The 27930-nt window shown below is 54.5% G+C and overlaps 7 protein-coding genes across 7 annotated transcripts; 5 read left to right on the top strand and 2 right to left on the bottom strand.

Moving 5' to 3' along the window:
* Window positions 1–938: 938 nt before the first annotated feature.
* PHYSODRAFT_245930 (hypothetical protein) lies at window positions 939–1991 on the top strand (the record flags this gene model as incomplete). The annotated part of the gene is made up of 3 exons (XM_009524845.1): window positions 939–1258; window positions 1306–1853; window positions 1921–1991. The coding sequence occupies 3 exons, from the start codon at window positions 939–941 to the stop codon at window positions 1989–1991; spliced, it is 939 nt and encodes a 312-aa protein (XP_009523140.1).
* Window positions 1992–2450: 459 nt separating this feature from the next.
* On the top strand, window positions 2451–4079 carry PHYSODRAFT_407887 (hypothetical protein; the record flags this gene model as incomplete). Its single annotated transcript, XM_009524846.1, has 1 exon — window positions 2451–4079. A coding segment is annotated over one exon (1629 nt), but the record flags the coding sequence as incomplete, so codon positions are not given.
* Window positions 4080–4670: 591 nt separating this feature from the next.
* Window positions 4671–5958, top strand: PHYSODRAFT_285409 (hypothetical protein). The gene has a single exon (XM_009524847.1). The coding sequence runs from the start codon at window positions 4712–4714 to the stop codon at window positions 5918–5920; it is 1209 nt and encodes a 402-aa protein (XP_009523142.1). The 5' UTR covers window positions 4671–4711; the 3' UTR covers window positions 5921–5958.
* Window positions 5959–7613: 1655 nt separating this feature from the next.
* Window positions 7614–10214, top strand: PHYSODRAFT_328528 (hypothetical protein; the record flags this gene model as incomplete). The annotated part of the gene is made up of 4 exons (XM_009524848.1): window positions 7614–9406; window positions 9540–9793; window positions 9904–10052; window positions 10119–10214. The coding sequence occupies 4 exons, from the start codon at window positions 7614–7616 to the stop codon at window positions 10212–10214; spliced, it is 2292 nt and encodes a 763-aa protein (XP_009523143.1).
* A 531-nt stretch (window positions 10215–10745) lies between these two features.
* PHYSODRAFT_359907 (hypothetical protein) lies at window positions 10746–12067 on the top strand (the record flags this gene model as incomplete). Its single annotated transcript, XM_009524849.1, has 1 exon — window positions 10746–12067. The coding sequence occupies one exon, from the start codon at window positions 10746–10748 to the stop codon at window positions 12015–12017; it is 1272 nt and encodes a 423-aa protein (XP_009523144.1). The 3' UTR covers window positions 12018–12067.
* Window positions 12068–12333: 266 nt separating this feature from the next.
* On the bottom strand, window positions 12334–13227 carry PHYSODRAFT_490137 (hypothetical protein; the record flags this gene model as incomplete). The annotated part of the gene is made up of 1 exon (XM_009524850.1): window positions 12334–13227. One exon carries the CDS (start codon window positions 13225–13227, stop codon window positions 12334–12336), a length of 894 nt encoding a protein of 297 aa, XP_009523145.1.
* A 1077-nt stretch (window positions 13228–14304) lies between these two features.
* Window positions 14305–14907, bottom strand: PHYSODRAFT_463052 (hypothetical protein; the record flags this gene model as incomplete). The annotated part of the gene is made up of 1 exon (XM_009524851.1): window positions 14305–14907. A coding segment is annotated over one exon (603 nt), but the record flags the coding sequence as incomplete, so codon positions are not given.
* Between the last annotated feature and the right edge of the window lie 13023 nt (window positions 14908–27930).

The following is a 27930-nucleotide window of genomic DNA, read 5'->3' on the forward strand; positions in this document are numbered from 1 at the left end:
TCTAGTATTATTGGCACAAGCTTGGCAAAGTCAATCTTTAGTGCTTTTGCAGGACAACATGTCCTGCAAGATTTGCTGCATTGCGGATGCCGCACCCGCAATGCAGCAAACTTCCGAGCTAATGCGCCAAGCAGAATATAACACACACGTGGTGTCCGTTAGCGTAGCGTGCCCACCAGGAAGATACAGTATTCATGGCTCGCTCTGTAGACCAAGGAGCATTTTAGTCGTACCAGTTAAAGAAATCTGAGCTCAGCCATACATTTCATACATTCTCAACACTTTTTTTAAACTAAGTCAGCAGTAACGCCGAGTCGAACCAGTACGTATATGAACGATGAAAGATGTACAAACGACGTTTCTAATGGTGAACCCCCGTCCAGACAGGACTTCGTTTAGGGGCACCACGTTGCGGTCGGAGGAAGCGTAGGAGAAGGATACGGACGGAGGACTTTGACAGGGACTCCGCCAGGCGATACTGAGCTTGTAGACGTTGTTGGCAGGACTATTGCAATAGAGGGAAAATATCAAAGTGTGTATTGTGGGGGCTCGCTAGCTCTACCTACTGCCGAGGGTCGCGAGATCTTCTCGAGTGGTTTCGAGATCTCGGCTCGAGTGGCTTCACGATCTTTGCCTTTAGGGTCGTCCGTTGCTTTCTTCTACAAACTTACCTTCACGGAACAGTATAGTTCCGTGACAACATCGCAGGCGCCGACGTCGTGCTTACTGCGTTTCGGCTGCACGAAGGTCGTCACGCGCGCCGTGAACGGAGACGAGTAGCGAGGGCTCGGAGACTCACGTTGACGCCAACTAATGCTAATGGCTGCACTCCAAGCAGCGAGTTCTTCCCAAGCCCCACCGAGCAGCGTGGTCAAGGCGTCGAGGTCGCTGCTGTAACTCCAGGCGAGTGTCGAGCAGTGGATCATGATCCTCATCGCATGCCACCAGAACGATCGGAGAGCGTCGTGAAGCAGTGTCTTGAGCTCAAACGCCTCGGGGTCCGGAAGAAAGCCGTTCTTGAGGGAGTTCCACGCAAGGAGTGGATTTACGCCTTCCTTGACTGCGCGTATTCGGTGCTAGTGGTGCTCAACTTTTACGAGACCACGGACGCCGCTGAGATGCAAGTCATGCGGAGTCTGTTGGGAGCGGAAGCGACTGCTAGCGATGAAAATCAACTCATGGACCAAGTGGACAGAACTGCAGTGAATTTCGCTATTGGGTTTTCCACAGTGCTGGGCGTCTCGCTGCTTGCTCGGTGGTATGTCTTGTACTCGTCCAAACGCGCGAGGAATACCGCGTGGGAAGGCAACAGAGCAGTGACGACAGTCCGAACTACTTTGCGGTGGGCGTCGTAGCCGCAAAGTTAATGCTGCTACCCGTGTCCATCTACGTGTTCGCCGTTGTCTTTGTCCAGGCCAACCTGTACACATTCAAAAGAGGCGTGAACGCGCTGGTGGCGGATCTTATCTGTGCAATCGCAGCAGCACGAGCTGTCGACAGTTTGGGTCGAGCACTGCAGGGCCTTGGTCGGTCCGCAGTTGGGCTGCCCGGAGCCGACGCCATCAAGGGGTCCCGAAATGAGAAGGCGAGTATCGCGCTGCAGGTGTTTTGGGACCGCTTCAACGACTTCCTCGCGCCACTGGGCATCGTCCACCTGGTCGTTTCTACGACGGAGGCGAGCAAGAATTTTATCGTCGTCTACTTCCTCCTGGTCGTCTGCGTTCTGCACGCCATGATCGCCTACGTGGACGCAGTGGACATCACTGGCGCCACGTACCTCGCTGAGCGTCTCAGATACCTCGTGGCTGTTAGTTTCCTCGTACGAAACTCGGCCAAGTACGTTGAGCGCAAAGGTATCGATCTGCTGGCGCCTGTGCTTCTTGTGGCGATGGAATTCATGCTACTGATCGTGGCGCTGAGCTCGATCTGGAAAGCGCGTCGGCAAGCGCAACGCGCCCGTCGAGAAATGGAAAAGGAAGACTCAAATGTGATGCCAGTAGGCCGCGCAATGACTCGCAGCGTGCCCATGTTAGCGTCTGCGAGCAGTGACTGGTCTGTGCTCAGCCCCAGTGTTGAAGCTGGTAATAACGCACTCGAGTCAGGGGAGGAGACTCCAGTTGATTCGTGTCGAAGTCACTCTTCCTTCACCTACTTGCACATGGAAAACAGGACGTATGAAACTATTTAATGCACTACTTTAAGTATGTGGGTGTGTTAGTCTTCATTGAAGACTATGAAGACTTGTATGCTTTGACTCATCAACCTTGACATTACATCCTCACTTTACAGCGACGACGGAATTCGATCAAGCAACGGAAATCCTCCCTACTCAGCCTCTAACACCTTGTTTATTCGTGCCATTTTGTTTTTAGACGTGGCAAAGACCGCAGCTCATGATTCTCTACTCGACGAAGGTCCGGCCCCAGGCCCAAGCGCAGGAGGTAAAGGCAAAGCTCAGCATATTTGCTGCAGTGTACAACTGGATAGCGGCATTGTGGCATCGAAGCCACATCGGGCACCGAAGCGAGTACTCGGTCGAGCGGCTGCTGGCATTTCGCGACAACTATCAGCGAACTTCGCTGCTACGCGCGATTGCTGTTTGCATTATTTCGCCAATTCCTGCGGTAGTCGTGACCCTGCTGATCGACAGTATACCTCTGAAGTCCCCTTCGGAAGGATGGCAAGCAAATTACGCCTTTTGGATTCGGTATTTCCTGGCAACAGCTACCGTGACAGTAGGCGCTGTCGCTCAAGTACAGGAGCAAATACTACCAGGGACTATTTCAAATTGCGGAGCTATTGTCATCGCGTTGGGGACCGCTGCTACCGACATATCAGTGGCGATGTTTGTTGCTGCCATGTGGGCCTTCCCGATTCCGTTTGGATATATTATCATGGTGGGGCCCTATATGGTTTTAGGGTGGGTATTTACACTTCTGGTAATTGGCCGTCGACTGCTTGTCGAGTCTCCGGTACTTCGTCAGCAGCTTCAGGCTCAAGCAATTATTCTTTTTGCCAAGGGGGCTGTGGCGATGGCGTATCCGGCGTTTACCGCAGTATGTTATCACCTATCGGGGACCCAGCCAACGATATTTATCATTGTGTTGCCACTTTTCAAGAAGGTCACCAAGATTATCCTTGCGATGGCAGCGGAAGGTCTCCATGAATTCGTTGGACCGACGGTGGTTTTCTCGGTGGATGTTTTCAACGTTTTTTACGTGGCAATTTGCATGCAGATGTCGAAATCGATCGCCACTACGGTCTTCATTATTGCGTTCGACAGTTTTCACGTTCTAGTTGCACTGCGTGATATTTTCAAGCAAGCCAAAGCCGTTAAAAAGACTCGGATGAAGCGGCGATCAAGTGACAAGAGCTACATTGAGGACTTACCAGGAATGGTGCGGGGAGTTTTCGAAAAGTCCTGCGATGATTCGTGGCATGGCTGCCGTATTCGAGTCTTTGCTCCCTTTCCTCTGCCTCTATCAGATGAAAGCACAGCTTTCATGAACACCTTTCGGACTACTAGCCATAATATGGTCCGCAATACTGCGTTGCCTACACTACCTTCGTCTGCCACAGTGAGCCCGAAACAAGCTCAGATATTTCAAGCTGGTCAAGACTTTGAGCGCTATCGCACCACGACGTTGACGCCTAGCCTTTCGGCCAATTGTCTACGTACTCGTACGTCCCAAACGGAGATGGAGCAGGCTGTGTGGGATGCACTTCAAGCCCTCTTTCATTCGGAATACCTTCTCTTGACCGAGTACATTGAGTGTATTCTGCCGATGCTCTACGCTGTATACCTGTTCATTCTTTTCAATCTTCCAGTGGCGGCATATTACCCGCAAACAGCAGCATCAACCCCCGAGAAGTTGGACCAGGATGTTATCAACATCCTTTTGTTCGGGACAGTCGAGATCGCAGGGTTCGCCGGCCTGCTTGTACTTCTCACCAAGCAGTTTGGGGTCTGCCCCCTCTACCAGCTTGCGTTCGTCTTTGAGTCGCAGTGGCGCCTCTTGCAAGGCCACTTATTCGTGTGGACCGTGTTCATCTTGCAAATGCCGCTGATGCATTACGGTGAGGCCGCCGCCGGTTCCTTGTACTTTTGGCTGCAGATCTACTAAAGTGCGTTATGAGCGTGTCTGGCCAGGTGTCGACTACGACATTGACTTCTAATGCGCAAGCCTCACTGAAGGGGCTGTGAACGGGAGTCTTGAGCAGCATTGCTGCCCTTGACCACTCGCTTCAACGGCCGCTCAAGATCGGGGCCACTATTCGGAGCGTGAGCCTACACTGTCACATATGGTAAATTTCTGAAAAAATATCCAAACAATCCTAAAGTTATCTGACCCCAAGCAGCAAGCGCCCCGAAATGCCTCGTTACATGCCATTAGCGCCCTTGATTTCCGCCGCGTAAGTCAAGCGCCGCGCTCGCTGCCTCCCCATGAGCAACGCGTTGCCCCGCGCCCCGTCACCTCCGCCTTCAAGGTGTCGCAAAGGCGGCGCCGCTCGCCCATGATCTGGCCGGAAACAGGGCGCGCGGTGGAGCTGATTTGCGAGAAAAAGGGCCAGATAAGCATTGCAGCAAAAAATTGCCGCTGCCTGACGCGTCCACCGCGGGCGTGGACTCCAGTGTCGAGTGGCTGGCACTTTCGCTTTTGCGCTGTAGCGCGCACACGTCCGCCCCCCCAGCCGAGTCCAGGCAGTCAGGATGAAGGCCATCTCGGCGCACGTCACGGGCTTCTACCACTCGTCCTTCCACGCGTACACGACGGAGGTGAACGTGGACGGCCACCGTTGGCGGCTGGGGCTGCGCTACAGCAAGTTCCACGAGTTCTACGACCAGCTGCTGCTGGCCGACAAGGCCTTCCACGCCGCGTTCCCGCCCAAGGGCACGCTCTTCTTTACGCCCAAGCCCGAGGAGCGCCAGGAGCAGCTCGAGGCCTTCCTGCAGCAGGTGCTGGCCCACTACGCAGCGCGCGGCCACCCCGCGGAGATCGAGGAGCTGCTGTGCGACCTGCTCAAGGTGCCGCGCCACCTCCGCTCGCCCGAGCACGAGGACGACGACGTGTCCACGAGCACCGAGAGCGTGCTGGACGAGCCCATGCACGAGCCGCCCAGCAGCTCCGACAGCTTCAGCCTCGAGCAGGAGGAGCAGGAGCAGGAGGAGAAGGAGAAGACACAACCAGTCGCAGCCGAGGCCAAGGGCGCAGCAGACGCAGCTCCTGCTGGACCGGCCGAACAAGATCCTGTCCAAGATACGAAGCCAGAAGCTGTTTCTGCTGCTGCTGCCAAAAAGGTGGAGGTCGTTGCGGCCCCCGAGCCGGTGCAGCTTGCCAGTCCAGTAGCTGACGAGGCTCGTCCGGTGGAGGAGGTGGAGACTGCCATTGCCCACGAAGACGACGTGGAGACGCCCGCTCCTGCGGAGGAAGCGGAGGCGGCACTTGAGGTGAAGCAGGAGGAGGAACCTGCTCCCGTCGAGGAACAAGCAGCCACGGAGACAGAGCCTTCTGCTCCTGAAGAGGTTGCGAGTGCTGAAGAAGCGGCGGCCATCGCCCAGGAGGTAGCAGCAGTAGCAGCAGAGACTGCCGCTGAGCCCCGGGCAGAGCAACCGGAAGCGGTGCTGCCCGAGCCGCAGCCAGTCGTCGAGCCGATTGCTCAGAAGGAGGAGCCCGTATCATCAGAGCCGCAGGCCGCCAAAAAGAGCCTGGCTGACACGAGCGCTGGTGCGCCGAAGCAGGAGGTGGAGAAGAAGGAGGAGCAGGACCTCGCGGTCAGCAGCAGCAGCGCATCGTCCTGGCTCGCGGCGTACCTGCCCAAGTCGCTGCTCGCGTTCGTGCGGCGCCGCTGCATGAAGAAGACGAACCTGGTGGTGCTCTGTGTGGCGCTGCTGCTGCCCATGGTGCTCGCGCGCAGATAAGGCGGCAATCGCTCGCCCATAATACTATTTGTCCATTTAGCTACTGTATCTTCAGTTTTTCCACATGGCTCCAAAGTTAGTGACGCCAGTAACCGCCCCTCCTTGCAGTGGATCCGCATCTGGACGATCCAATCTAGATCGTCTAGATCGCAATGCGTCGATCTCAGATGGATCACTTCAACGTGTGGACATCCGGGTCAAAGTGCTTTTTGTACACAATTGACCATGCGGCTCTGAGACAGCAGCCCGCGATCGGATTTGCCGCTGGGCGAAAAAACTCTGTGCCCCGGCAAAAACGAGCTTCGGCCCGTGTTGCGGCGCCACTCGGGTGGAACGGCGCGGCGCGCGTCAGCCATCACTGTCACAATTCACAGGGCTGCCAGAGCTCGGCTCAAATGAGCGCGCAAATTTGGTGAAGAGTACCGCAACGCCCCCGGAAGCCCGTCGGAAGTGCTTGGCCAACCGAGCCGTATTTGAAAAGGCTAAGTCGCGCGGCAAACGGGCCGATGGCGATCTTCCCGCAAGTGTCGGAGCAAGTTGCAGTCTTTTCACTTGCCTTTTACCTCCGGCCGAATTATCCGCCCGATTTTTAGCCCAGCCGCAACTCCTGACGTATGCAAATTTGCGATTTTTTTCAAAAATAGCGACATTTTAGCCACCCTCCATCTTAAAAATAATAGTACGCGGATCGTCAGAGTGACAAAAGGTGCACCATTACTTGAGGGGCCACGTGAACTTACTGTATCGGCGGCACCAGCCCAACCTGGGTCGCCGAAGGCAACATCTGCCGCTGAACACACGCTACTTGCATTTTGACGAGGGTAAATGTATTTTCGGGCGCTGTCGCCGCAAGTCGTAGCGCAGATGTTGACGTCGAGAAGCTCCGCAGTCTATAATCGAATCCGCTTCAGGAACTGGTTTCCATCATTTTCCTCTTGGTCCACCCGCAGAAGGTCTCAAACGCTCTCTGCAGCCTCCCTCGTTGGACGAGTCGCCCCTCTTCGACAGGTTGCGCTCTGGTTTCTCAATTCACGTGCGACTAACGAAGCGGGTGGCACACTTGGCAAAAAATATGTTAACATGTCAAATTAAACATATTTTTGTTAAAAAGGAATTGTGAACACTACCCCAGATGATGTGTGCCCGGTGGTCATGAGGATATTGCGTATCTTCTAACAACACGGGAGATATACAATGGCGTTGGCAGAACTACCATACAATGCCACACAAATTTGATCGGGTGGTTTCACAACGATGGCAACATTTGCAATACAACCAGATTGTGGAATTGACATTTTTTTGGTCGTCGCCAACCTTCTCGCCCGATACACCGACATCGTGGAGACTGCGTGATACTGTATGTGTACATCGCCTGCATGCGAACTCCCGCCGCTGCAACGTCGACGCCTTCACTTGAAAAAGATCTGCAGCAGCCACGTTATGTGTGCACGTTTTGTCAGCGGCCCGGCTAAGATCATTCAACCAGCGATCGTTTCAACTTCAAGATGGCCGCTCTGTTCAGCAGCGAGAGCTTTGTGGCCATGTGGGCGAGGCCATCCAAGGCCTTCTTCGCATGCCGCTGCAGGTCGGCAAAACTCCAATGGCTGCATCGCCTCACTTTCCGATCTGCGCTGATTCGGTCAAGCGGGCGACTGCAAGTTAGAGTCTGGTTCGCACCCAAGCAGCACGAGCCATGAGGGAGATCGACGCGCGCGTGACGGGCTTTGACTACACCACGTTCCACGCCTACACGACGGAGGTGGAGGTGGACGGCCGCGTGTGGACGCTGGCCATCCGCTACAACACGTTCTACCAGTTCTACACGCGGCTCACGGCGCTCGAGAAGCACTTCAACGTGGACTTCCCGCCCAAGGGCGGGCTCTTCTTCTCGCCGCCGCCCGAGGAGCGGCAGGAGCAGCTGGACGACTTCCTGCTGAGCACGCTGGCCTACTTCGACATGCGCGGCCACCCCAAGCGCATGGAGGCGCTGCTGGGCGAGCTGCTGCAGATCCCCGAGCACCTGGACCTCAAGGACGACGAGGAGCGCACGGCCAGCGAGGGCAGCTCCGTGGCCGAGGAGCTGCTGCTGGACACGCCCCTGCCCGGCCACGACGACGACGACGACTTCCTGGAGAGTGGCCACGAGAGTGACGAACACGATCACGCCGAGGAGGACCACTCTGAGAAAACTGAAGTTGTGGAAGAGGACAACCAAGTTGAAGCGGAGGACGTTGAAGTGGAAGTGACCCGGGAGGTCAAATCCGAGCAGGGGGCTCCTGCGGTTCAGGAGAATAACGTCGAGCTCGAGCTCGAGGAGAAGCCTGCTGCGGTCGAGGAGGCCATTGCCTCGCCCAAGTCGCAGTCGGGCAAGGCCCCGCTGGAGCCGACCCAGCACGACCCGGAGCTGACCGGCGGTGCCGTTGCCAAGAACTACATCGCCATGCTGCGTCGCCGAACGCTCGTCAACGGAGCCATTCAGGCCGCGGTGGTGTCGACGATGAAGGAGAACGTCGAGAAGGCCAAGGCCGCCAAGGAGGAGCAGGCCAAGCCCAAAGAGATGGAGCAGCTGACGGTAGAGCAGCCCGCCGATGCCAACGAGGAGGCCGAGGTTGTCGAGGTGGAGGACGCTACCGACAACCAACAGCCTGTCGACGCCAAGGAGGAGGAAATCCAAGCTGCGGACACGACACTGACAGTGGGGACCCAGGAGATCGCCGTCCCCGAGAGTGAGGAGAACCTTGCTGCTCCGACCGAGGAAGACAAGCCCGCGGCACCGCTGGATCCAATCGCACAGGTTGAGCCCTCCGCTGCCGCCGCTCAGCCTGCTGAGACTATGGTGGCTGTTTCGGAGGTGTCCGAGGGCGTTACGATAGTCGCGCAAGAAGTGGCTTTCGTCGAGCCGGTGGTGGCCAGTGCCGACGCACCAGTTACGGAGCCCGAGCAGGACGTCGTCGCACAGGAGGATTCATCTGCGGCTTGTACGACCGAAACGACCGAAACGGAGGTGCCAGCGTCAGAGGAGTCCGTCCAAGATGGCGAGTCTTCATCGTCGGAGGAGGACGATGATGAAGAGGATACCGCCACTGAACCAACCAAAACGGAAGCCGAGTCTGAAAACCCCGTGGTGAGCTGGTTCCGCCGCATGGGCACGTTCGGCCCGTCGGCTGCCGAGAAGGAGAAGGAGGAGCAGGAGGCCGCGGCCGCCGCCAAGAAGGAGCAGGAGGAGAAGGAGGCTGCCGCTCGAGCACAAGCCGAAGCGGAGGACAAGGCTAAGGCTGAGGCAGCCGAAGCACAAGCTCGCGCTGATGCGGAGGCGCGCGCGAAGGCCGACGCAGAGGCGGCCGAGGCTGAGCTGCTGCGCGCCGAACAGGAACTGAACCTGCGCCTGCAGCGATACCGCCACCCGGTCTTCTTCCAGGGGTTCAACTGCGACATTGGCACGTCCCGGTACTCCTTGCCGCAGCGCCAGAGCGACGGCATCATCGTGTAGTGCCAGCCCGCGCAGCAGTAGTAACATATAAGATATAATGTAAGTAAGTTCGTCCTGAAGACAAGTAGCCACACGTACCAAATGCACACCACTGCCCCGCGCTGTGCTGGCCCCACCACCGTGAGCAAGCAGCATCAAGGCTGCCCACAAGGCCAGCGCCGACAGCAGCCAAGTCACCCACGCCGCAGAAGATCGCAAATACAAGTCCAGCGCTGCTGGCTGCGACGCCAAGCCGATCTCGAAGCCATCTCCACCGACTCTTGCGGGGTATCCGCAGTGCAGCACATTGTGCTCTGTCGTGCGCGCGCGAAAGCGTTCGCCGAAGCTTTCAGCGCCGAATCGCGGCCGAGTCAATGGCGGCCCGAGCTCGCCGCCGTCGCCGCGTCGGTGTCTGCCAGTCTGTCTCAATCTGAGACCGATTTCTGGGCTCGTCCCGCGGGCAGAACGCTCACAGAAGCGTGCTGGTTGTCCCGGTGTCAACGCGGACGTCCAGCGTCCAACTCGGGCGCTAAATGCGCCGTCACTAGCGTGCCGTCACCTGTTGCATCCAGGCGATCCAGAACTTGGGGCCAGGAGAGCTTGAAGATGGCTTGGTACGTGGCAGCCCGCCACGCCACGGGCATCATCACGAACGCAGCGAGAGTAATGCCCAGCGGTCGGAATCTAAGAACCCTGGCCTCGAGCTGCGGGCGTCTTCAATATGGGCAGATCGCTTCTACCAAGATCGAGCTCTTCCGGCGGCGACTGAAGCCGTCGGGCCATGCCGCCAGGAAGCGCCACCAAAGCCAAGCCATGCACGGATAAGAAAAAGTCATTTTACCCATTCGCGGATAGGCCCATTCAACTGGTGTTGCAATCGTGGGCACACATCAAAAGACATGGCGACCTTCCGGCAGCGCAAATGCTGAAGCTGGCAATGCAATGCTGTGGATGACCAGGTAGAAGCGCTGCCAGCCCAGCCGCCGCACAGCTTGGTGACGTGCCTGCGAGGAAGCCCGAGCTCGCCCTGCACAGGCCGCCGCGCCCTATCGTCGGGCCTGCAGTGTCGAAGATGGTGCCGCGCGCGTAGAATTTGGCCAAACAAGGCGCGAGGCTGCATAGACCTGGCTTCAGTCCCCAGCACCAATGCCAGCGCCAATGTGCTGCTTGACACATCACGACGACAGCAAATCCAAGTCCGGCTACTTTCTGCGCACCGGCGAGGGAGGGCGTGCCCTGCGCATGGTCTCGAGCACCTTTGGCTAAGCCACTCACCTTGGCTCGAGGCTGGCCATTCGAGATTCTTCGGCCTGGGGCGCACACGTCTCCGAGAGTGTAATTGCAGTGACGACCACGATGGCGACTTCGCTGGCCACGCTCTCCGCGCGCGTGACGGGCTTCGACTACACGTCCTTCCACGCGTACACGACCGTGGTGACGCTGGACGGCGCGTCCTGGACGGTGGGCATCCGCTACAGCAAGTACCTGGCCTTCTACGACAAGCTGCGCTCCGCCGAGCGCGGCTTCAAGTTCGACTTCCCGCCCAAGGGCGGCTTCTTCTTCTCGCCCAAGCCCGAGGAGCGCCAGCCGCGCCTGGACGCCTTCCTGCAGGCCGTGCTCAAGTTCTACCAGCAGAAGAAGCGCCCCGAGACGGTGGCCAAGCTGCTGCGCGAGTACCTAGAGGTGGACAAGCGCTTCAAGGAGGCCAAGAAGCAGCAGCAGCTCAAGCAGAAGAAGGACGAGGAGCAGGAGCAGACGGCCAGCGACGAGAGCGCCAGTGAGGAGCCCGCGCAGGAGCCCGAGCCCAAGGCCGAGGAGAAGAAGACCAAGCTCTCGGACAAGGCCCAGGACGGCAAGAAGGCCCTCGTGAACGCCGCGTTCGGCGCCGCCGTGGTGTCCGCCATCAAGGACAACGCCATGGACGCCAAGAAGGCCCCCGTCGCTGAGGAGAAGAAGGAGGCCAAGGTTGAAGAGAAGAAGGTGGAGGAAGTGAAGGTTGAGACCAAGGTGGAGCAGAAAAAGGAGGAGAAGGTTGAAGAGGCCAAGGTCGAGAAGGTTGAGGAGGTGAAGGTCGAGGAGGAGAAGGAGGTGAAGGTCGAGGAGGAGAAGGAGGAGAAGGTTGAGGAGAAGAAGGAGGAGACGAAGGTCGAGGAGATCAAGGAGGAGGCCAAGCCGGCCACTACGACGACCACGACGACTACGACGACGGGCGGCTCGACGGTTGTCGAGACGAATGTGACGAGCCAGCCGACGGCGAACAAGACGGTGGTGGGCAAGACGGTGACGATCACGAGCAAGGGCGACGACTCGCACTCGTTCAAGGTGGAGATGACGGAGAAGAACGCTTCGGTGGTGACGCTCACGACTGCGGCCAAGCAGATGGAGGAGGCGGCGACGGAGAAGAAGCCCAAGAAGAAGAAGCGCAGCAAGAGCAGGAAGTCCATCTCGCAGGCCCCGGTCTCGACGGCGTCGACGTCGAGCGACGGCTTCGAGTCGCCCGATGGCGTGGACGACGTGGGCCGCGTGCAGCGGCTGTCGGAGTCGCAGAAGAAGGCGCGTAACCAGCGCCGCAAGGAGAAGCGGAAGAAGAACCAAAAGAAGGTCCGTGCCAAGGACCTGCAGGCGTAAAGCGGCCCTGCCACCAGCACCGCGCGCGTTCTGCATACGTGCGCGAGTGCGTGAGCTCAGCCCAACACCGTATCGCGGCTGCACATCGCTGCGGGTTGCAAGTAGTTAGGTCAGTCAGATATCTATCGACGGTCGGAGCCGTCACTGGGGAGTGGAAAGCAGCTTGCTGCTGCAGGCGCGAGCACTTCAACATCGATCGCTTGCTGCCCCCTCCTCGATAGATCTACGTGTGGTTTTTATAAGTTGATGGCAATCAATTCGGCAACAACAACAAACGACGGGAGTACTGGTTTCATGCTTAACTTTAAAGTTTCTTTCAAAAGAATCGTAGCGTCATCTCCTTGAGGTCGCGCATTTCGGACTGCAGTTCGAATCTCTCGTTGCACTGCGAGGCACAAAGCACGTCACGGGTTAGTTGCGATGCATCACTGTGACAGTCTACACAAGGACGCACCATGGCCAAAACCTCCTTCCGAAGCTCGTTGATACGCTTCTCGTCGCGTTCCCGCCGCGCTTCAAAGTGCTGGAACTGCTGGTAGAGCTGGCTGTCCTTGTCCGATTCGAGGCGGGCCAGCCGCTGCCGCAGTTGGGCCATTTCGCGCTCGAGCGTCTGGATCTGCGCGTCCTTGATCTCGAGGATCTTCTGGACTTCACTCACGCTGACCGTGTCGCGCTGCTGCTGCTTCTCCATCTCGCGCAGCTCCCGGACCAGTTCCCCTTTGGCGGTGAGTTGGCGCTCGAGCCAAAGGTTCCCCTCGGTGAGAGCTGCCACCTGCGCGCGCAGTTCCAGCACGTTGGCTGCGTGCTGCTTGTTCGTCGCTCGCAGCACGGCCACGATGTTTTCGTGGCTCGACCGCATCGCCGTGATCTCCCTCTCCAAATCTGCCACACGAGATGACCGCGACCCTGCGTTCGTGGAGCTGTTCGACATCGGCGACTTGGGCGGCGACGATGACGACGACGTCGAGAAGGAACTGTAGCTTGATCGACGCTCCATCGTGGATCGCCCGACGTTCGTGCGCCGGAAAAACAGCGGCCGCTCTCCAGACCCGGAGTCGGCCTCGACCAGCTTCTTGTCCGGAGAGAGCGACTCCACTGCAGTGAGTTCCTGTCGGCCGCGCGGACTCCTCTGTAGCGAGAAGCCTTTCACGCGCGGTTCAGGCGCAGACGCTGCGGAAGCCTCACTGATATCGTCACGAGGACTCGGCATGATGCTGTCAACAGGCGAGCCCTGGCCGTCTTCGCTACCATCGTCGAATGCATCAACATGGTCGAAGGATAACTTCGAGAGGCTGTTGGAACGTCGAGAGGGCGAGCTATCAGAGGACGACGTTGGAGAGCGTCGAGGTGATCCGTCCTGGCTGGCAGGAACCCGGAAGCTGCTTGAGCGCCCCAAGCGAAAGGAACGGGTCCTCTCGGTCGAAGTTGTTCGAGATCCGTCGAGCTGGGAGTCGGTAGGACTGTTGTGACGGGAACAGCGAGCGCAGGTAGGAGATAACTCGCGAGGAGATGCTGAAGGCGAGCGTCTTGCTACGACAATCTCGCTGGATCTTGGAATCGCGCTGATATCGATCGGTGGAATGTGAAACGCACTGGTACGCCCGGCCGAGAGGATTTCGGACGTGACTTCTGTTGTCAATGTCTCGCTGGTTTGGCTTTCATTGGGGCAGATTGATTCAGGGATGGCGTCCAGCTGCTCCAGGGGTACTGCGGATAGCTCCTGTGTTTCAGCAATGATGCTAATCTCTTCGGCGGCGCTGTCAGTTTGACAGGAGGAGGAAATTGTAGACGTCTCTGCACTGCTGATGCCGCTGTTCCCAGTTGCGTTTTCTTCGGCCAGAGCTGCGGTGAAGCTGCTAGCGCGACTGGAGGATGAAACCTCCTCGCTTATTACTTGAAGGTCCCCATTCTGCTCATCTGTTGCCACTGCTGTCGTGGCCTGCATCGAGAAGAGCAAACCTTCAGGTTCACCGACTGTGGGCCAGATCTCATTCATTGACCCGATAAGAGATGACAGCGACGTCTCACTATCGCCTGCCACCGTGGTTGGCGTTGAATCCTCGCTTGCTGAATGGCCTGTACTCGCTAGCTGCTGGAAGCTGCTTAAGCGCATTGATGACGTGCTTTCAGCCGGTCGAACGGAGTCGTCGACGGGGTGCGAGCTTGGTTCCCTGAAGCTGCTGGTTCGTCGGACAGGGGCCGGCTTGGGTGACAGCGGGATAGCTGACTGCCTCCGTCGATCGTCAGGAGCGAGCTTGCTTCCAGGGCTCAGCGGTTGTGGCAATTCCTGAGTAAAAGATGAAAAGCGTCGAAACGGCGACGGTGGCCTCAGACCCGATTTCGCTGAAGGAGACGGCGGCGTGCTTGATGCTGGCGAAGTCGCTGGGCTCGCGTCTCTGCTTCTGCCTGGCCCAATTGTTCTCAGAGATATAAAGTCGAGCTGTTTACGGAAGCCCTTGAAGGTTTTCATCAACGGCGACGCCGATCCATCGGAGTTTGTAGGCGCGGCTTGTCCTTCTGCGTGCTGGTCAGCGGAGGCACTGCTGCTGCAACTGCTGCTGTCGTCGGTAATGGGGGACGGTGGGCCCTTGAGAATGTTGCCGGGCTCTTTGACGCAGTAGATCTCCTTCCGTCGCACGAAGACGCCGTGGTTTGTCGGGCAGTAGAAGTATCGCTCCTTGCCCCGGGTGCCGTCGGTGTCGCCTTTGGGCTCGTCCAGAGCCACGCCATACCATTCGCCCGATTCGTTGGCGAGTTTGCCGACATATCTGACGGTGCCATTGCGTCTACGAGAGAGAACGACTCGACTGCCCAGCGGAACGCGCATCACGGGCGACAAGCCTTGCGCTGCCGTCAGAGACGCCCGCGGCTTCGGGATGCTGGACGCCATGGACGCAATACTACGCAGAGCGCAGATAGTTAGGTTCTCTTGACCCCCCAAAAGCCCAAGGTTTCTGAGCCTCGGAAGAGCGGTCGAGTTATGCGTGCCACCACTTGGCACTTATATTTATCTGCGATGGTCGTCCTCGCGCTTTGACCCGAGCGTTTGGTCTCGTGGAGTGATGCCGCAGCGTAGGCGGATAAGACTTAGGAGCAGCTACACAACAACAGCTATTCCAGTCGTCCGAGTGGACTAGAGGCTGCCCGCCTATGTTCAGGCGATTCAAAATGGAGTACAATGCATCGTGTAGTCTATTTGCCAAGATTTGTGCTTCAGACTGTCCTTAGATCGAAAGCTGGGGCCGGCGCGAACAAACCAAGTACACTCTACTAGCTGGGAGCGATGCGAAGCCGTTCGGGACAGTGCAACATAAAGAGCTGACATTCGACTTAACGCATTAGTTTTGAGTCGCTCGTAGATGCTGTGCTCCTTGTCGCAGTAGCACCTCTGCTTCTCTCGACTTCGCCCCGCTGAGGCTCATCCGTCGGAATCAGTTTGAAGTCTTGTGCAGTTGAAGCGTGAAGTGCAACGACTTGAACCAACTAAATAGTAAGGGTTTGTATGGAATTATTTTTTTTTGCTACCTCGAAAAATATCAATAACACACGTCGAGAAAACCGTCAAACATAATTTTGTACCCCCTGCTGTACTATAAACCTCGGTCCCTGCCAGGCGCAGCCACAGAACCAGCCGCAGCTTGCTGTCTTAACACTTCGTAGGCCTCCGCATTCCCGCAGGATTGCTTCCTGTTCACCTGGAGACCATTCTTTTCCTCAAGGTGAACCGCCAGCTGTGGGGTGTGAAGACGGTAGCAGACGTAGTGAACGCTACAAAGTGAGATGCAGGCCGTAGTGGTACGATATTGCGCGGTCAGCAGGAATAATGTATGTATCCGTACCAAGAACTTCCCTACAATGAGTTAATTTGTTGATTTACTTAAATTTCATTGCAGTCGAATTGTCGGAGGGCCTGCTCTTACTGCTGCGTACGAGGATATTCAGGGGGAAATGCTAAAGCCACGAGACAAAAGTACTAGAGACCCGTGACATTACCAATACGTACCACTAATCTGGTACATCCAATCTGATGCAGTCGGTAGCTGCAGTTTAGGCTCTGGCAATCACCATCTGCCGAGTACTAGAGCCCCGAGACAGACTGACGTACTAGGGCCCCGAGAGAGACATGGAGTACATCAACTACTAGTTCCCTGAGGTGGTCACCGAGTACGTAAAGTTCTAGCGCCGCAAGACGGCCATGGAGTACCCGAAGAGGTCGAGCCCCGAGACGGGTACCGATTGCCTGAAGTACTAGATCCCCGAGACGGCCATCGAGTGCATGTCGTACTCCGAGTACTTTACGTACTCGGAGCACGTCTCGGGGCTCTAGTACTTTACGTACTCGGAGTACGTCTCCGGGCTCTAGTACGGCATGTACTCGGAGTACGACATGCACTCGATGGCCGTCTCGGGGCTCGAGCACTTCGGGTACTCCATGGCCGTCTTGCGGCGCTAGAACTTTACGTACTCGGTGACCGCCTCAGGGAACTAGTAGTTGATGTACTCCATGTCTTTCTCGGGGCCCTAGTACGTCAGTCTGTCTCGGGGCTCTAAACTGCAGCTACCGACTGCATCAGATTGGATATACCAGATTAGTGGTACGTATTGGTAATGTCGATGGCTTTAGCATTTCCCATACTAGCCGAGCGCCGCCGCTGCGCGGCGGGGAGTTTTAGTTAGTTGGCGCTTCGCTCGCTATGTTCGCTCCGCTATTGGAGAAGGCTACCAACGCTTCGCTACGGCAGTGGCGGACCCGTTCCGCTCGCCTCGTCGGCTCGCTGCACTACTCTCAATGTTTAGTTACTTCTACAGAGGTTGGGCGGTCCCGCAATATCGTATGAGGGGGTCGCCTTCGCTGCGCTCGGCAGCAATTTCAGCCAATAGGAATTCACGTGATCTACACACGGACAGCGCGTCTTTCTGATTGATACTTAGGACTAGCCGAGCGCCGCCGCTACGCGGCGGTAGTTTTGTGGTTAGTCGCAGTAGTAAGGGCCGCCCACCTCCGCTTCGCTCCGGTGGGCTTTTTTAAAATTCAAATGGTATTCATTTCGATTGTGTACATGTAAAATTGTTTATAGGTTTGAAGTACTATCAGTAGAGTGACGTGGCTGGTAATAGCTATTCCAACGTCAGTGGACTATGAGTAGATGCATGTTGCAGGGTAAAGCATTCTCTATTGTACGGTCCTGTGCTCCCGTCGCAACTGGTTAACCCGAATTACAAAGTACCGCACAGTACATATCTCACAATCTGCGTTTACTGTGAGTTTAGTAGAAATGAACATGAGCAATATGCCATGGTAGGGTAGATCGATCTGGTGTTGGTATCTTATGTGTGCTCACATAAGATGTCTTACGTGTTGTTTGTTCAGTTTATCATCCCACCGTAGCTCTCTGTTTTTAGTTCGTAGGCAATAATACATTCATTCTGCATTCGACTATAAGCCCCCGCAACAATCAAAGTATGGGCTTCGCTCTTCCTGTACTTGGCATTACATTAAGTGCTTGTGATCTTATATAACCGAGCATACATCATCGTTTTAGTATTTCGTATGTTCCGCCAAAACGTAGCTGCGGGCTGCGCTAACTACTGCGTGGTCTACTTCAAAACTCATTGTTTTAGACGTGGTATTATTCTACTACGCGGCGAACATTACCATTTTAGTGTACCACCTGCATTACAGTAGGTAAGAAATAGAGAGTTCGCACTCGTAACTATATAGTTATAAAGTCACGTTTGCGCTTTGTTAATTCGGTTTCCTGCGTGTATATCCGCCCCATAACACGGTTAGAAAAGGAATCCCAGCGTAAACTATAATAAAAGGCTTCCACTTAGTGAATATTATCTACTACCCCACTAACGCATTCTCCTAACGCTACACATTGTACCTTAAAGATATACGAAACGCGTTTAAGCAAGTGTAGCTAAATATCCCCCCCAAGATGAACGCAGAGCGCCGCTGTAGCTATAATGTATCCATCCCTAAAGTATTACAGTAAAAGTATGCTGCTCATGTTAGTAATAATCTCGTGCACGCCTTCCGCTACGTTTACTCGCACTGCAATCACTTACAACGTTGATGCTATCACCTACTACGTGCTCCTATAGCTTTCTACGTGCTGCTATCGCTAACTATACATTCAGATCGCTTACTACGTGCTCCTATCGCTGACTACGCGCTGCTATAGCTAACTATGCGCTGCTATGGCTTACAATGTGCTTATATTTAAGCAAGTTCGCTGAATTATAATTGTACTATGTAGTAGGGCAAGCCCAGCTATCGCTGCCACTATGCACTGCTCGCAGTGCTATTATATGTTTAAGCGGACTGTGCTACTACGCGGTGGGCCCATTTTAATTAATAGCAGGTGTTCCGAAAAGTATTATATTAGGCCAAGCGTCACGGCGGGGGTGACGTAGTCGCCTCGCCTCGTCGGCTCGCTGCACTACTCGCCGTGTTATTAGTACATAGTTGTAGGGCGGGCCGGGCGGCCCGCTAGAACGCACGCGGGTGCCGCCTTCGGCGACCAAGACTGTCTATGTATGATTATGTGGACCACCCTAATTTTGTCGCCATGCGTGACACACGGACTGACAGACGGACAGATCTCTCTATTAGTTGTTGTAGACTAGCCGAGCGCCGCCGCTACGCGGCGGAAGGTTTGGTGGTTAGGCATAGTAGTAAGTGTCGCCCACCTCCGCTTCGCTCCGGTGGGCTTATTAGTCAGGTGTGTTGTATAAAACTTGTAAAACAAACTAACTTCAAATGCAAACGAATACATATTATTCAATGTTATATGCAGGATGCCCTCCTTCACCATGACTACGCCGTCTCGAAAATCTGCCTGTACACGATATTCGCTGTGTACGCTCCGTCATCCTCTTCTAACTCGGGGTATTCAATCAACACCTTGATCTTGGAGCGCGCAGTAACCCGGGAAAGCGCGACATACAGCTGGCCGTGTGAGAAGCAGGGAGACGCCAGGTACAATCCGAGGTTAAACACCGTTTGTCCTTGGGCCTTGTTGATCGTCATCGCGAATACAGGCTGTACCGGGAACTGCTTGCGCCTCAAGCGAAACGGGAAGTCTCGAGCGTTGTCATCACTTATGAATACAATCCTGGGAATCAGCACGTCTTTTCCGCGACGCTCCCCCGTCATGATCGTGGCGTGGATGGCATGAGGTTTTAGCGCCACCACCCGTAGTCGCGTGCCGTTAAATAGGCCTAAGTCCGGGTTCAAGTTTCGCATGAGCATGATTGGTGCTCCCACCTTAAGCGTCAGTCGGTGTGGCGGGATACCGTTGATGTTGACAGAATTCAGGACTTCTTGGTCGAAGAAGTTGCTGTCTTGGTCATCTTGTACCGAATCAATGGAGAGATAATCTTGGGCATCACCTTCCAGGCGCGCAGACACCGCATCGTTAATACGTTGAACCATAGCATTCGTCGTCGTCAAGATAGTACGGCTCGCGAAGTAGTCATCAGTTGCGATGTCCGGGTTATTGATATCAGCGTACATGGCGTCAACCATCCGAGTAAGCCCGATTGGGATAGCGCCTGGCACGATCTCAGCGTCCACGTTGGGTACTTCAGGCGGGTTCTCGACCAACATGTCGCGCGGTATCTTCATATAGTCGCCTCCAAGAGCAGGGTTCACCTCGTGTCTGCCTTCGCCAACTTGTAATAGGAATTCCGAAAAGGCTGCCAGTTCAGCCGCTGTACTTGAGCTGTGGGCCGATCGCACTCGCATATTCTCGGTGAGGTGTACTTGTTCGAAGTGCTGCCACAGACATGACGACTTCAGACAGGCGTCAATCGTTTCTGCGGGCGTGCCTCTCACAACGACGGGAAGAATTTGCCGAAAATCGACTGACAGTACGAACGTTTTGCCTCCGAACGGTTCTTGCTCATTGTCCATGATGTCGCGTAGACTCCGGTCGACAGCTTCGAAGGCGTGGCGGTGTGTCATTGGCGCCTCGTCCCAAATGATCAGACTGGCCTCTTGAATTAACCTCCCGAGCTTGGACTGCTTGTAAATCGAGCAAGTTGAGTATTCATTCAACTTGAGAGGAATCTTGAACGTAGAGTGTGCGGTACGCCCACCCATCATCAGTAAAGCAGCAATCCCGCTAGACGCCACCGCGATCGCGATTTTCCCAGAAAGACGGACACTCGCGAGGATATGCTTCAGCAGTGTCGATTTTTTGGTACCACCTGGTCCGTCGATGAAGAATAGCTTCTTTCCAACTTGGGGACATTCCACTGCGTCCATATCCCTCTCGTAGATAGCACGTTGCCCTTCGTTTAGTTCGCTGGTACGGTCATGAACACTTTGTAACATGTCGTGGTCATATCCCTTTAGTTCCCGGCGGATAAGGTTGTTTTCCAGCAGAGATTTCAGCACCAAAGCCCGATGCTCGCTCAACTGCGGGAGGTCGAAGTCATGTACGGCATATCCGCTTATTTGCAGGTTTTTGTTAAGCCGCTTGAGCGTGTGGAATTGAATGGTAACCACCTTGGTTTGGCCTTCAAGATCCTTGTACTTTTGCGCGATGTCACGCGAAAGCTCCTTGTAGAATTGATCCCACAATGCCCGAACGTCTGCTACCTGTGAATAAACTAAAATAGTTGCGAACAGCTGGCGCAGTTGCTTCGGTATCTTAAACGTAGCGGCCTCCGACATGCAAGCCACCCACTCTTGATCTCCATCCAGAAATCCGGCGTGCTTCGCCGCCAAATGATACGTTTTGTAAACGATACCATTCACAGTTCGTACGTCCTTGAAGGAAGTCGGGTCTTTACGGTGACATAGTAGTACTCGCAAATAGAAGCGTTCGATATCCTTGGGGGAAACATGGATCAAACGACCAATCGCCGCCTGGTCGTTAGTTCTGCGAATCCACTTTTTCTCCGTGTCATCCCAGCAAAACTTCTTTGGGATATCTTGGTACAACATGGACTTGGCGATCTGGTTCTTTGGATCTTCGCTCGCGCATAGCTCGAAAAAGCTCGTCAGCATTGTACGTTTCCCTCGAGCTGCGACCGTTGCAGAATCCTCGGTGGGTTGGAAAACAACTGTCTGGTCATCTTCCAAGTGGACGGTAAGCTTCGTAACGGAGTGCGTCTTGCCTTGGATCTCGTACGCCAAAAGGCGCATGCACGCCTCTACCGGGGATATGTATCTGGCGTTTAGAAACCGTACAATGTCGTTTGGCTCCACACGGGGGTCGTTGGGGTCACGCACGGCTTCAATGGTAATCACAGCTTGGTCGGACCCTTTGTAGACGTACTTGTACAGATACTTCACCGCTGTAATTGCCGTGCACACCTCCACGTTGATGTGGCAATTGTACTTCTGCGAAAGGTACGGGTTGTACGGAACCACCCGCTGGTTCACTGTTTCGTTGTCGCAGGTCTTGCCTTTGTACGTCAGAACCCCTGGTTCACGCCGGCGACGCCTGTACACAGGGTACCCATCTTTGTTCGCTCGAGTCACTTCTACCAACGGATTCGGATACCCCTTAGTGCACTTTCCGTCCATCATGCATGGGCTCCTAGGGTTCGCTGCTCCACACGGACCATGCATCATGCAACTCATGATCGTTTTGAATAGATCAGGATTGATGTCCTTGTCAGGCACTTCAGCGGACACCAACTTGTCAATAATCTCGCGAGTCCGAGGCTTGTCTTCATCCGCCAGAACCGTGAGGATGTGGGCGTGTGGAAGGCCACGCTTCTGAAACCCCACTACGTAAATTCGTGCCTTTAGGCGTCCGATAATACCTTCATCCAAATCCGCCAAGATGGTCTTGAGCTTCTGTTGCCAGACCCGAGCAACAATATCCGGGCGATCTTGTGCGGTTTGGCCCTCGGGGAGCTTCTCTACGATTTCGTCCCACTTGGGATTGCACGTCTTGGTAAGGAACACGTCAGGCTTCCCGTACTCACGAACAATAGCCATCGAGTCTTGGTACGCCTTGTACATGTAGCGCGGGCCACCGACGTGCGAATCTGGAAGGATAACCTGTTTACCGATTTGGCCCAGAAAGTGTTCATCTTGTTCGTTGCGGCTCCGGTCTGGGTGTACCAACTCGCCGGTATCCCGATTGAATTCAGACACAATAACTTCTCCTTCACCTAGCGCCACAGTCGTCTCATTGAGCAACGCGTCTTGAACTCCGTGATACTGGTCCGCACGGATCTCCTTCTGATGCGTAGCCACGCATCGCAACTGTTCCTGTTCACACTTAGCTCGCTGGTCGACCACCCACTGCTGGAACAGCCGCCCACCTTGGAAAAGAGCCGATGCATCGCAATCCTTCTGGAACAACCGATAAGATGTGTGTTCGCGCAAAGCCATCTTCCGTTTCTTCCGGTATAGGGCTCCGTCTGCGTACAGGTCGAATAAGGTCCCCGTAGGGAAACAGCAGAGGATACTGAAGAGGATCGTACTTCTCGTCGGTCTCAAATAGACGCAACAGTTGATGGTCCCGTGCGTAGAGAAGCAAGTCACGTGGCTTGGGAACGTTACCATCCGTGACAACAACGGCGCCGACTTCGGAAACAGTGGGCAAGTTGTGCGTTCCCGGTTGGGATGGCTTCGCGTGGAGCTTGTACTTAATGTCGATTATGGGGATGCCTTTTGCCAAATCCGCTCGCAGCTTCTCACCGAAGTTAAGAAATTGCTGTGCAAACGGATTACACCGCTTCATGATATCCTCGATGTCCTTCAACGCCACGTTGTCCAGGTCTGCATAAATGCTTTTTCGTCGCTTGGCGCGCTCTTGCATCACGGGATCCACTATGTAGATCTGCGCGAACTTGGGATCCATCCTCTCACCCGTAGCGCGGTCCACGTAAGGCAGCATAGATCCCAGGTAATGACTCATCGCTCCTTGGATACGGTACGTGTAAACGCCACCTTGTCCTGCGACATCCTCGTCTTGGGCAACTTCTCGAAATCGTCTATCGCTGGATGAAGCACCGATGGACGTAAATGCAAACGGCTGGTTGTACACCCGGATGTTGCGGCGGAACTTGTCGTCCCGATACCACTCCAAAAGGCGCGGAGGTGCAGCACGAAGCGGAGGCAGTCTCACCCTGCCCCGCATGCAGCAATTGAACTCGGACTCGCCCGGCCATTTCCAAGCGTGGCACAACCGGCACATGGTTGTGGGAGGTAGTTTGTGGCGGCCGTTGACGATGTGCTGCCCCCTAACGTTGGCAACCCGGAAGTCTTCATGGTTGGCGTGCGGTGGCGATGCTTAACAGCCCTGCGTCGAGTGCGGTTCTGTTCGCGCTGAGCCTCGAGTTCCTGCTCCGTTAGCGTGCACGTCTGTCCGCTTGCCGTTCTCGCTCGCTTGCTTGCGATACCGCTCGCCTTGCTTCCGTCTGCGAGGCACGTAGTGCTGCTATACGTTCACGGTTCAGCTCTCTAGCGGCGCTATGTACTGCTTCGGCCTGACTTGCGCGTCTAGCGGCCTTACTATCGCGGTGAAGCTGTCGCGTAACATCGCGGTCGGCTTCTGATTGCGCTGCGCGGTGTTCCTGTACCGACGAACGATTGCGGTCACGTGCTCGATCCCGATCCGCAGGTTTTTGATGTGCGCGGCTTGCCTGCTTTCGGATACGGTCAGCCTCCCTCGCTGCAGCTCTCTGAGAATCCGTCATATTAGCCCTTGAAGCGCGCGCGCGTTCTCGGTTTTTAGCTTTGGTACGCTCCTTCTGCGATGTAGTCATGTTAGCTCTCCGAACCCTTTGACGTTCGGCCTTTCGGGCTCGATCGGCGGCCGCTCTGTCAGCAGAGGAGGGGGTCGATACGGCTGCCTGTGCAGCCTCTGCCTCAGCAACGCGAAGCCCTTCTGCGTATGCAGCCGCAAAACGACGCTGGTGCTCCAGCGGGTCATCCTCCTCCGTCTTGCCTTCCTGCTCCACTGTAGGTTGCTCAACAACCACGGTGCCCGGAGGCATAGGCTCGGGATCACTACTGCCGTCCCCGTCAATGCTGAGAGCTGCAAGTTCTTTCTCCAATCCGCGCTTTACCCGGGACTTCCGTTGCTTACGCTTTCTCCGTTCATCTGGCTCCTCTGTATCATCGGGTGTCTTGTTCACACTTGCATTATGCTACAGGGCTGCTTTGATTTCAGATCGCGTGCGTTGGCGTTCGGGCTGGCGGGTCATGGCTTACTGCGAACACGAAACCGAGTAACGTGACGCGTTAGACATAAAGTCTAAGTACACTGCACATAGCAGTAGTCTTCCATGCAGCTTGGTTTCGTTGGACATCTGCGTACTGCCCGGGGGGTGCGGCTCCCATCGAAGTTTTCTATCTCATAGAACGAAGTAACCGACACGAAACACCGAAGTGAATTCGCTCGCAAACGTGCAGTCGGCAAGTCAGGGTTGAGCGCCCGGGCAGTACTGAGGGTCTTCGTGCGATATCCTTTTGCGCATTCATGAGAATGGCTTGGTCGCATGGGCCAAAGGACCCACTACGGCCAGCTCAACCGGTTCGCGTTCGGGTTTGTTGTCAATAGACCGGTGCCAATATAAATTACCAAAATGTGTCCGATTTTGATAATTTGCGTTATGCTACTCGCCAGAGTGGGCGGTGGGTTTAAATACTCTGTAAAGGTCCAAAATGTGTATGACGATATATATAGTCCTACCCAAATCAGACCAATATTTTTTAGAAACCCCTAAGCACAGCTTCCGCCTAGCGAGGCAACCCCCGCTAGGATGACACTTCCCCCTAAGCAGCCCCAGGAGCCTCGGACTATCTGTGCGGGGTGGTGGTGGTGACTTGTGTGGCTAACTAACATGCATACACGCAGCGTACCTCGTCGGCGTCGTGGCGCGCGCGAGGCCGAAATTCAAACTGGGGGCAAAAATGCATTCAGCCTCTAGTGTGGCCAACATTAATAATTCTTTTAAATATTAAATTAAATTGGTGACACCTTAAATACGTTAAAAGAGCAAAAATGCTAATTATATTTAATGAGAGCCGTACACGCACGCTAGCCAACGCCGCAAGATTACCCAAACAGTAGGGTCAGTGAAGGTGTCCCAGGCGAGCAGCGCACAGCAGCACGGTCGCCCGGGGGTGCCGCAGCCACGGGTGCCGCCTTCGCTACGCTCGGCAGCTTGGGTGGGCCGCCTTCGGCGTCCAAGGCTGTCTATGTACGATTATGTGGACCACCTTATTATGTTGTCACGGGCTTCACACGGACTTACGGACACACGTACAGATCTCTGTCTTAGATGTTTGGAGAGACTAGCCGAGCGCCGCCGCTATGCGGCGGTAGTTATGTGGTTAGTTGCAGTAGAGTGGACCGCCCACCTCCGGTGGGCTTTATCCGGTTCAAATGCTTTTAATTTCGATTGTGTGCACGTAAAAAGTGTTGTGTTAGAAGTACTGTTACATAGTAGAGTTACGTAGCTGGCATTAGCTTAACCAATGTTTCCACGTTACAGTTACTGCAAATAGATCTATGTTGTTGTACGGTACGGTGCCGTAAAGCGTGTCCACATCGCCACGATTTATTAACCCGACTACAACGTCGTCTCGTAGTGCATATTTAAATAATTTGTATTTCGTGTAATGTGATCAAAAGAAACGTTGGCATAAGCTTCATGTCGTCGTGGTAGGGTGGCTTGATTTGATATATCTATGTACGATATGTTCACATAAGTCTGTGTACGTCTTGAATTACCAAGTGTATCACTACTATAGTTTTCTGTTAATTGGTTCGTAGGTGTAGCTATGCATTCTGTACCCGGGCAATTAGCCCAAATCACAATTAAAATGTCGCTATTCTTCTACTTAACATTCTACTTAGTGCCTCTGTTGTTATAAAACACCGTTTCCGTATTTTGCTATATCGTTTGGGCATTATCTCCGCTCCAAAAAAATGTATTCAGCTCCGGGCTACGTTAGCTTCTACGTGGATCGCTTCAAAACTCAGGAATTCACCAGTTTCTTGTTCTACTACACACCGAAGATTAGCATTTTAGTGTACCACGTTCTACTACACGGCGAACGTTAGCATTTTAGTGTACCACCTGCAGTACAATAGCTAAGATTTTAAAAGTATGAAGTTCGCACCCCGAAACTATGCACGTTTCCGTTATGCTGATTCCGTTTCCTGAATGTATATCCGTCCAATAACACGGTTATTGAAGGAATCTCAGCGTAAACTATGATAAGAATCTCCCGCTCAGTGAATGTCAGAATACATGTATCTTCGACCCCACTAACGCATTATCCTACCGCTACACACTGTACCTGCAATATATAAACGGGCTTCAGCCAATGTAGCTATATGCCCTCGTAACATGAACACTAAGCACCGAAAGTATTACAGTAAAAGTGTTCTGCACGTGTTAGTAATAATCTGTGCACTCCTTCCACTACGTGTACTCGCACTGGTATCGCTTACTTCCCGCTGTTATCACTTACTGCACACTGGTTTCGCTTACTACACCATACTACCACTTACTACGCGTTGCTATCGCATACTACGTACTGTTATCGCTTACTACGCTCGTGACAGTTACTTTTACAGCAAACCTCGTTAGGGCTATTATTCTAAGTAGAAGTGCGGGCCCAGCTATCGCTGCTACGCCGTGGGCCAAATTTAATTAATATCAGATGGTCCGAAAAGTATTAGGCAGCGGGGGTGATACATGTTTATCGCCCCCGTTCCGCTCGCTTCGTCGGCTCGCTGCACTACTCGCAGCGTTATTAGTAACTTTGAAGTTGGGCGGGCCCTGCGGCCCGCTACAATGCGCGCGGATGCCGCCTCCGCTGCGCTCGGCAGCGTTGGGGTGGGGCGTCCAAGGCTGTCTATGTACGATTATGTGGACCACCTTTAAACTGGACAACCGGCTTCACACGGACTTTCACACGGACAGATAGATCTCTCTATTAGTTGTTGTAGACTAGCGCTCTGGGCGCCCGCTACGCGGACGCTAGGGCTTGATTTGTTAGATTGCCCGCCTCCACTTCGCTGCGGCGGGTAAGTCTTGACGCATTTGGAGTTTACCTACTTATCTACTCAGTCAAACGTTTATATAATTACGTGTATAATTATTTGTGTACTCACTTGCTTTTTCTCAGATTGGTAACATGTATTTGAGTTAATTATGTGTCTCAAATATCTCGCGATACACTATGTTTTGTGTGTGAACATTCCCTTCCTCGTCGATTGCCTCCGGGTCCACTGCAATCTTGATCGCCTTCCTTGATGTAACTCTCGACAGCGCCACGTAGAGTTGTCCGTGAGCAAAGACGGGTGACTCTAAGTAAATTTCCACGTGATGGATAGACTGTCCTTGGGCCTTGTTAATGGTCATCGCGAAAGCTGGTACAACTGGAAATTGCTTGCGCTTGAGCTTGAACGGGAACTCTATCGTCATTTTCTGTGTAGAAGATGATCCGCGGAATGAAGACCTTTTTCCCCTTTCCCCTTGAAAGGTCCCGACATTACAATTGCTTCGATGCTTTTCTCGCGCAGAGACAACACGCGAAGCCGTGTTCCGTTGCACAATCCAGCATCGCTGTTCAGGTTTCGAATCATGATGATGGGAGCGCCAACCTTTAGAACTATCCTGTGCGGGGGGATGCCAGAAAAGTTTAGCGAGTTTAAGAACTCTTGCTCAAACATATTCGGGTCCGCAACTCCCTCCAGCGAATCATTGGAGAGATACTCCCTTGTGTCTCCCGAAAGACGCCCAGACACCATGTCATTGATACGCCTGACACTTGCGTTCGTAGGTGCTAGAATGGCTCGTTCAACGAAGTACTCATCTGGTAAGTTATTGTTTTCTACGCCTGGGTAGATAGCGTCAATAAGAGCGTTGACATTACGCTCTCGGCGACTGTCATCTGGGTCCTCTGTGTCTTCATGAT

The sequence above is a fragment of the Phytophthora sojae genome (assembly GCF_000149755.1).
Source record: "Phytophthora sojae unplaced genomic scaffold PHYSOscaffold_3, whole genome shotgun sequence".
In the NCBI taxonomy this organism is placed as follows: domain Eukaryota; phylum Oomycota; class Peronosporomycetes; order Peronosporales; family Peronosporaceae; genus Phytophthora; species Phytophthora sojae.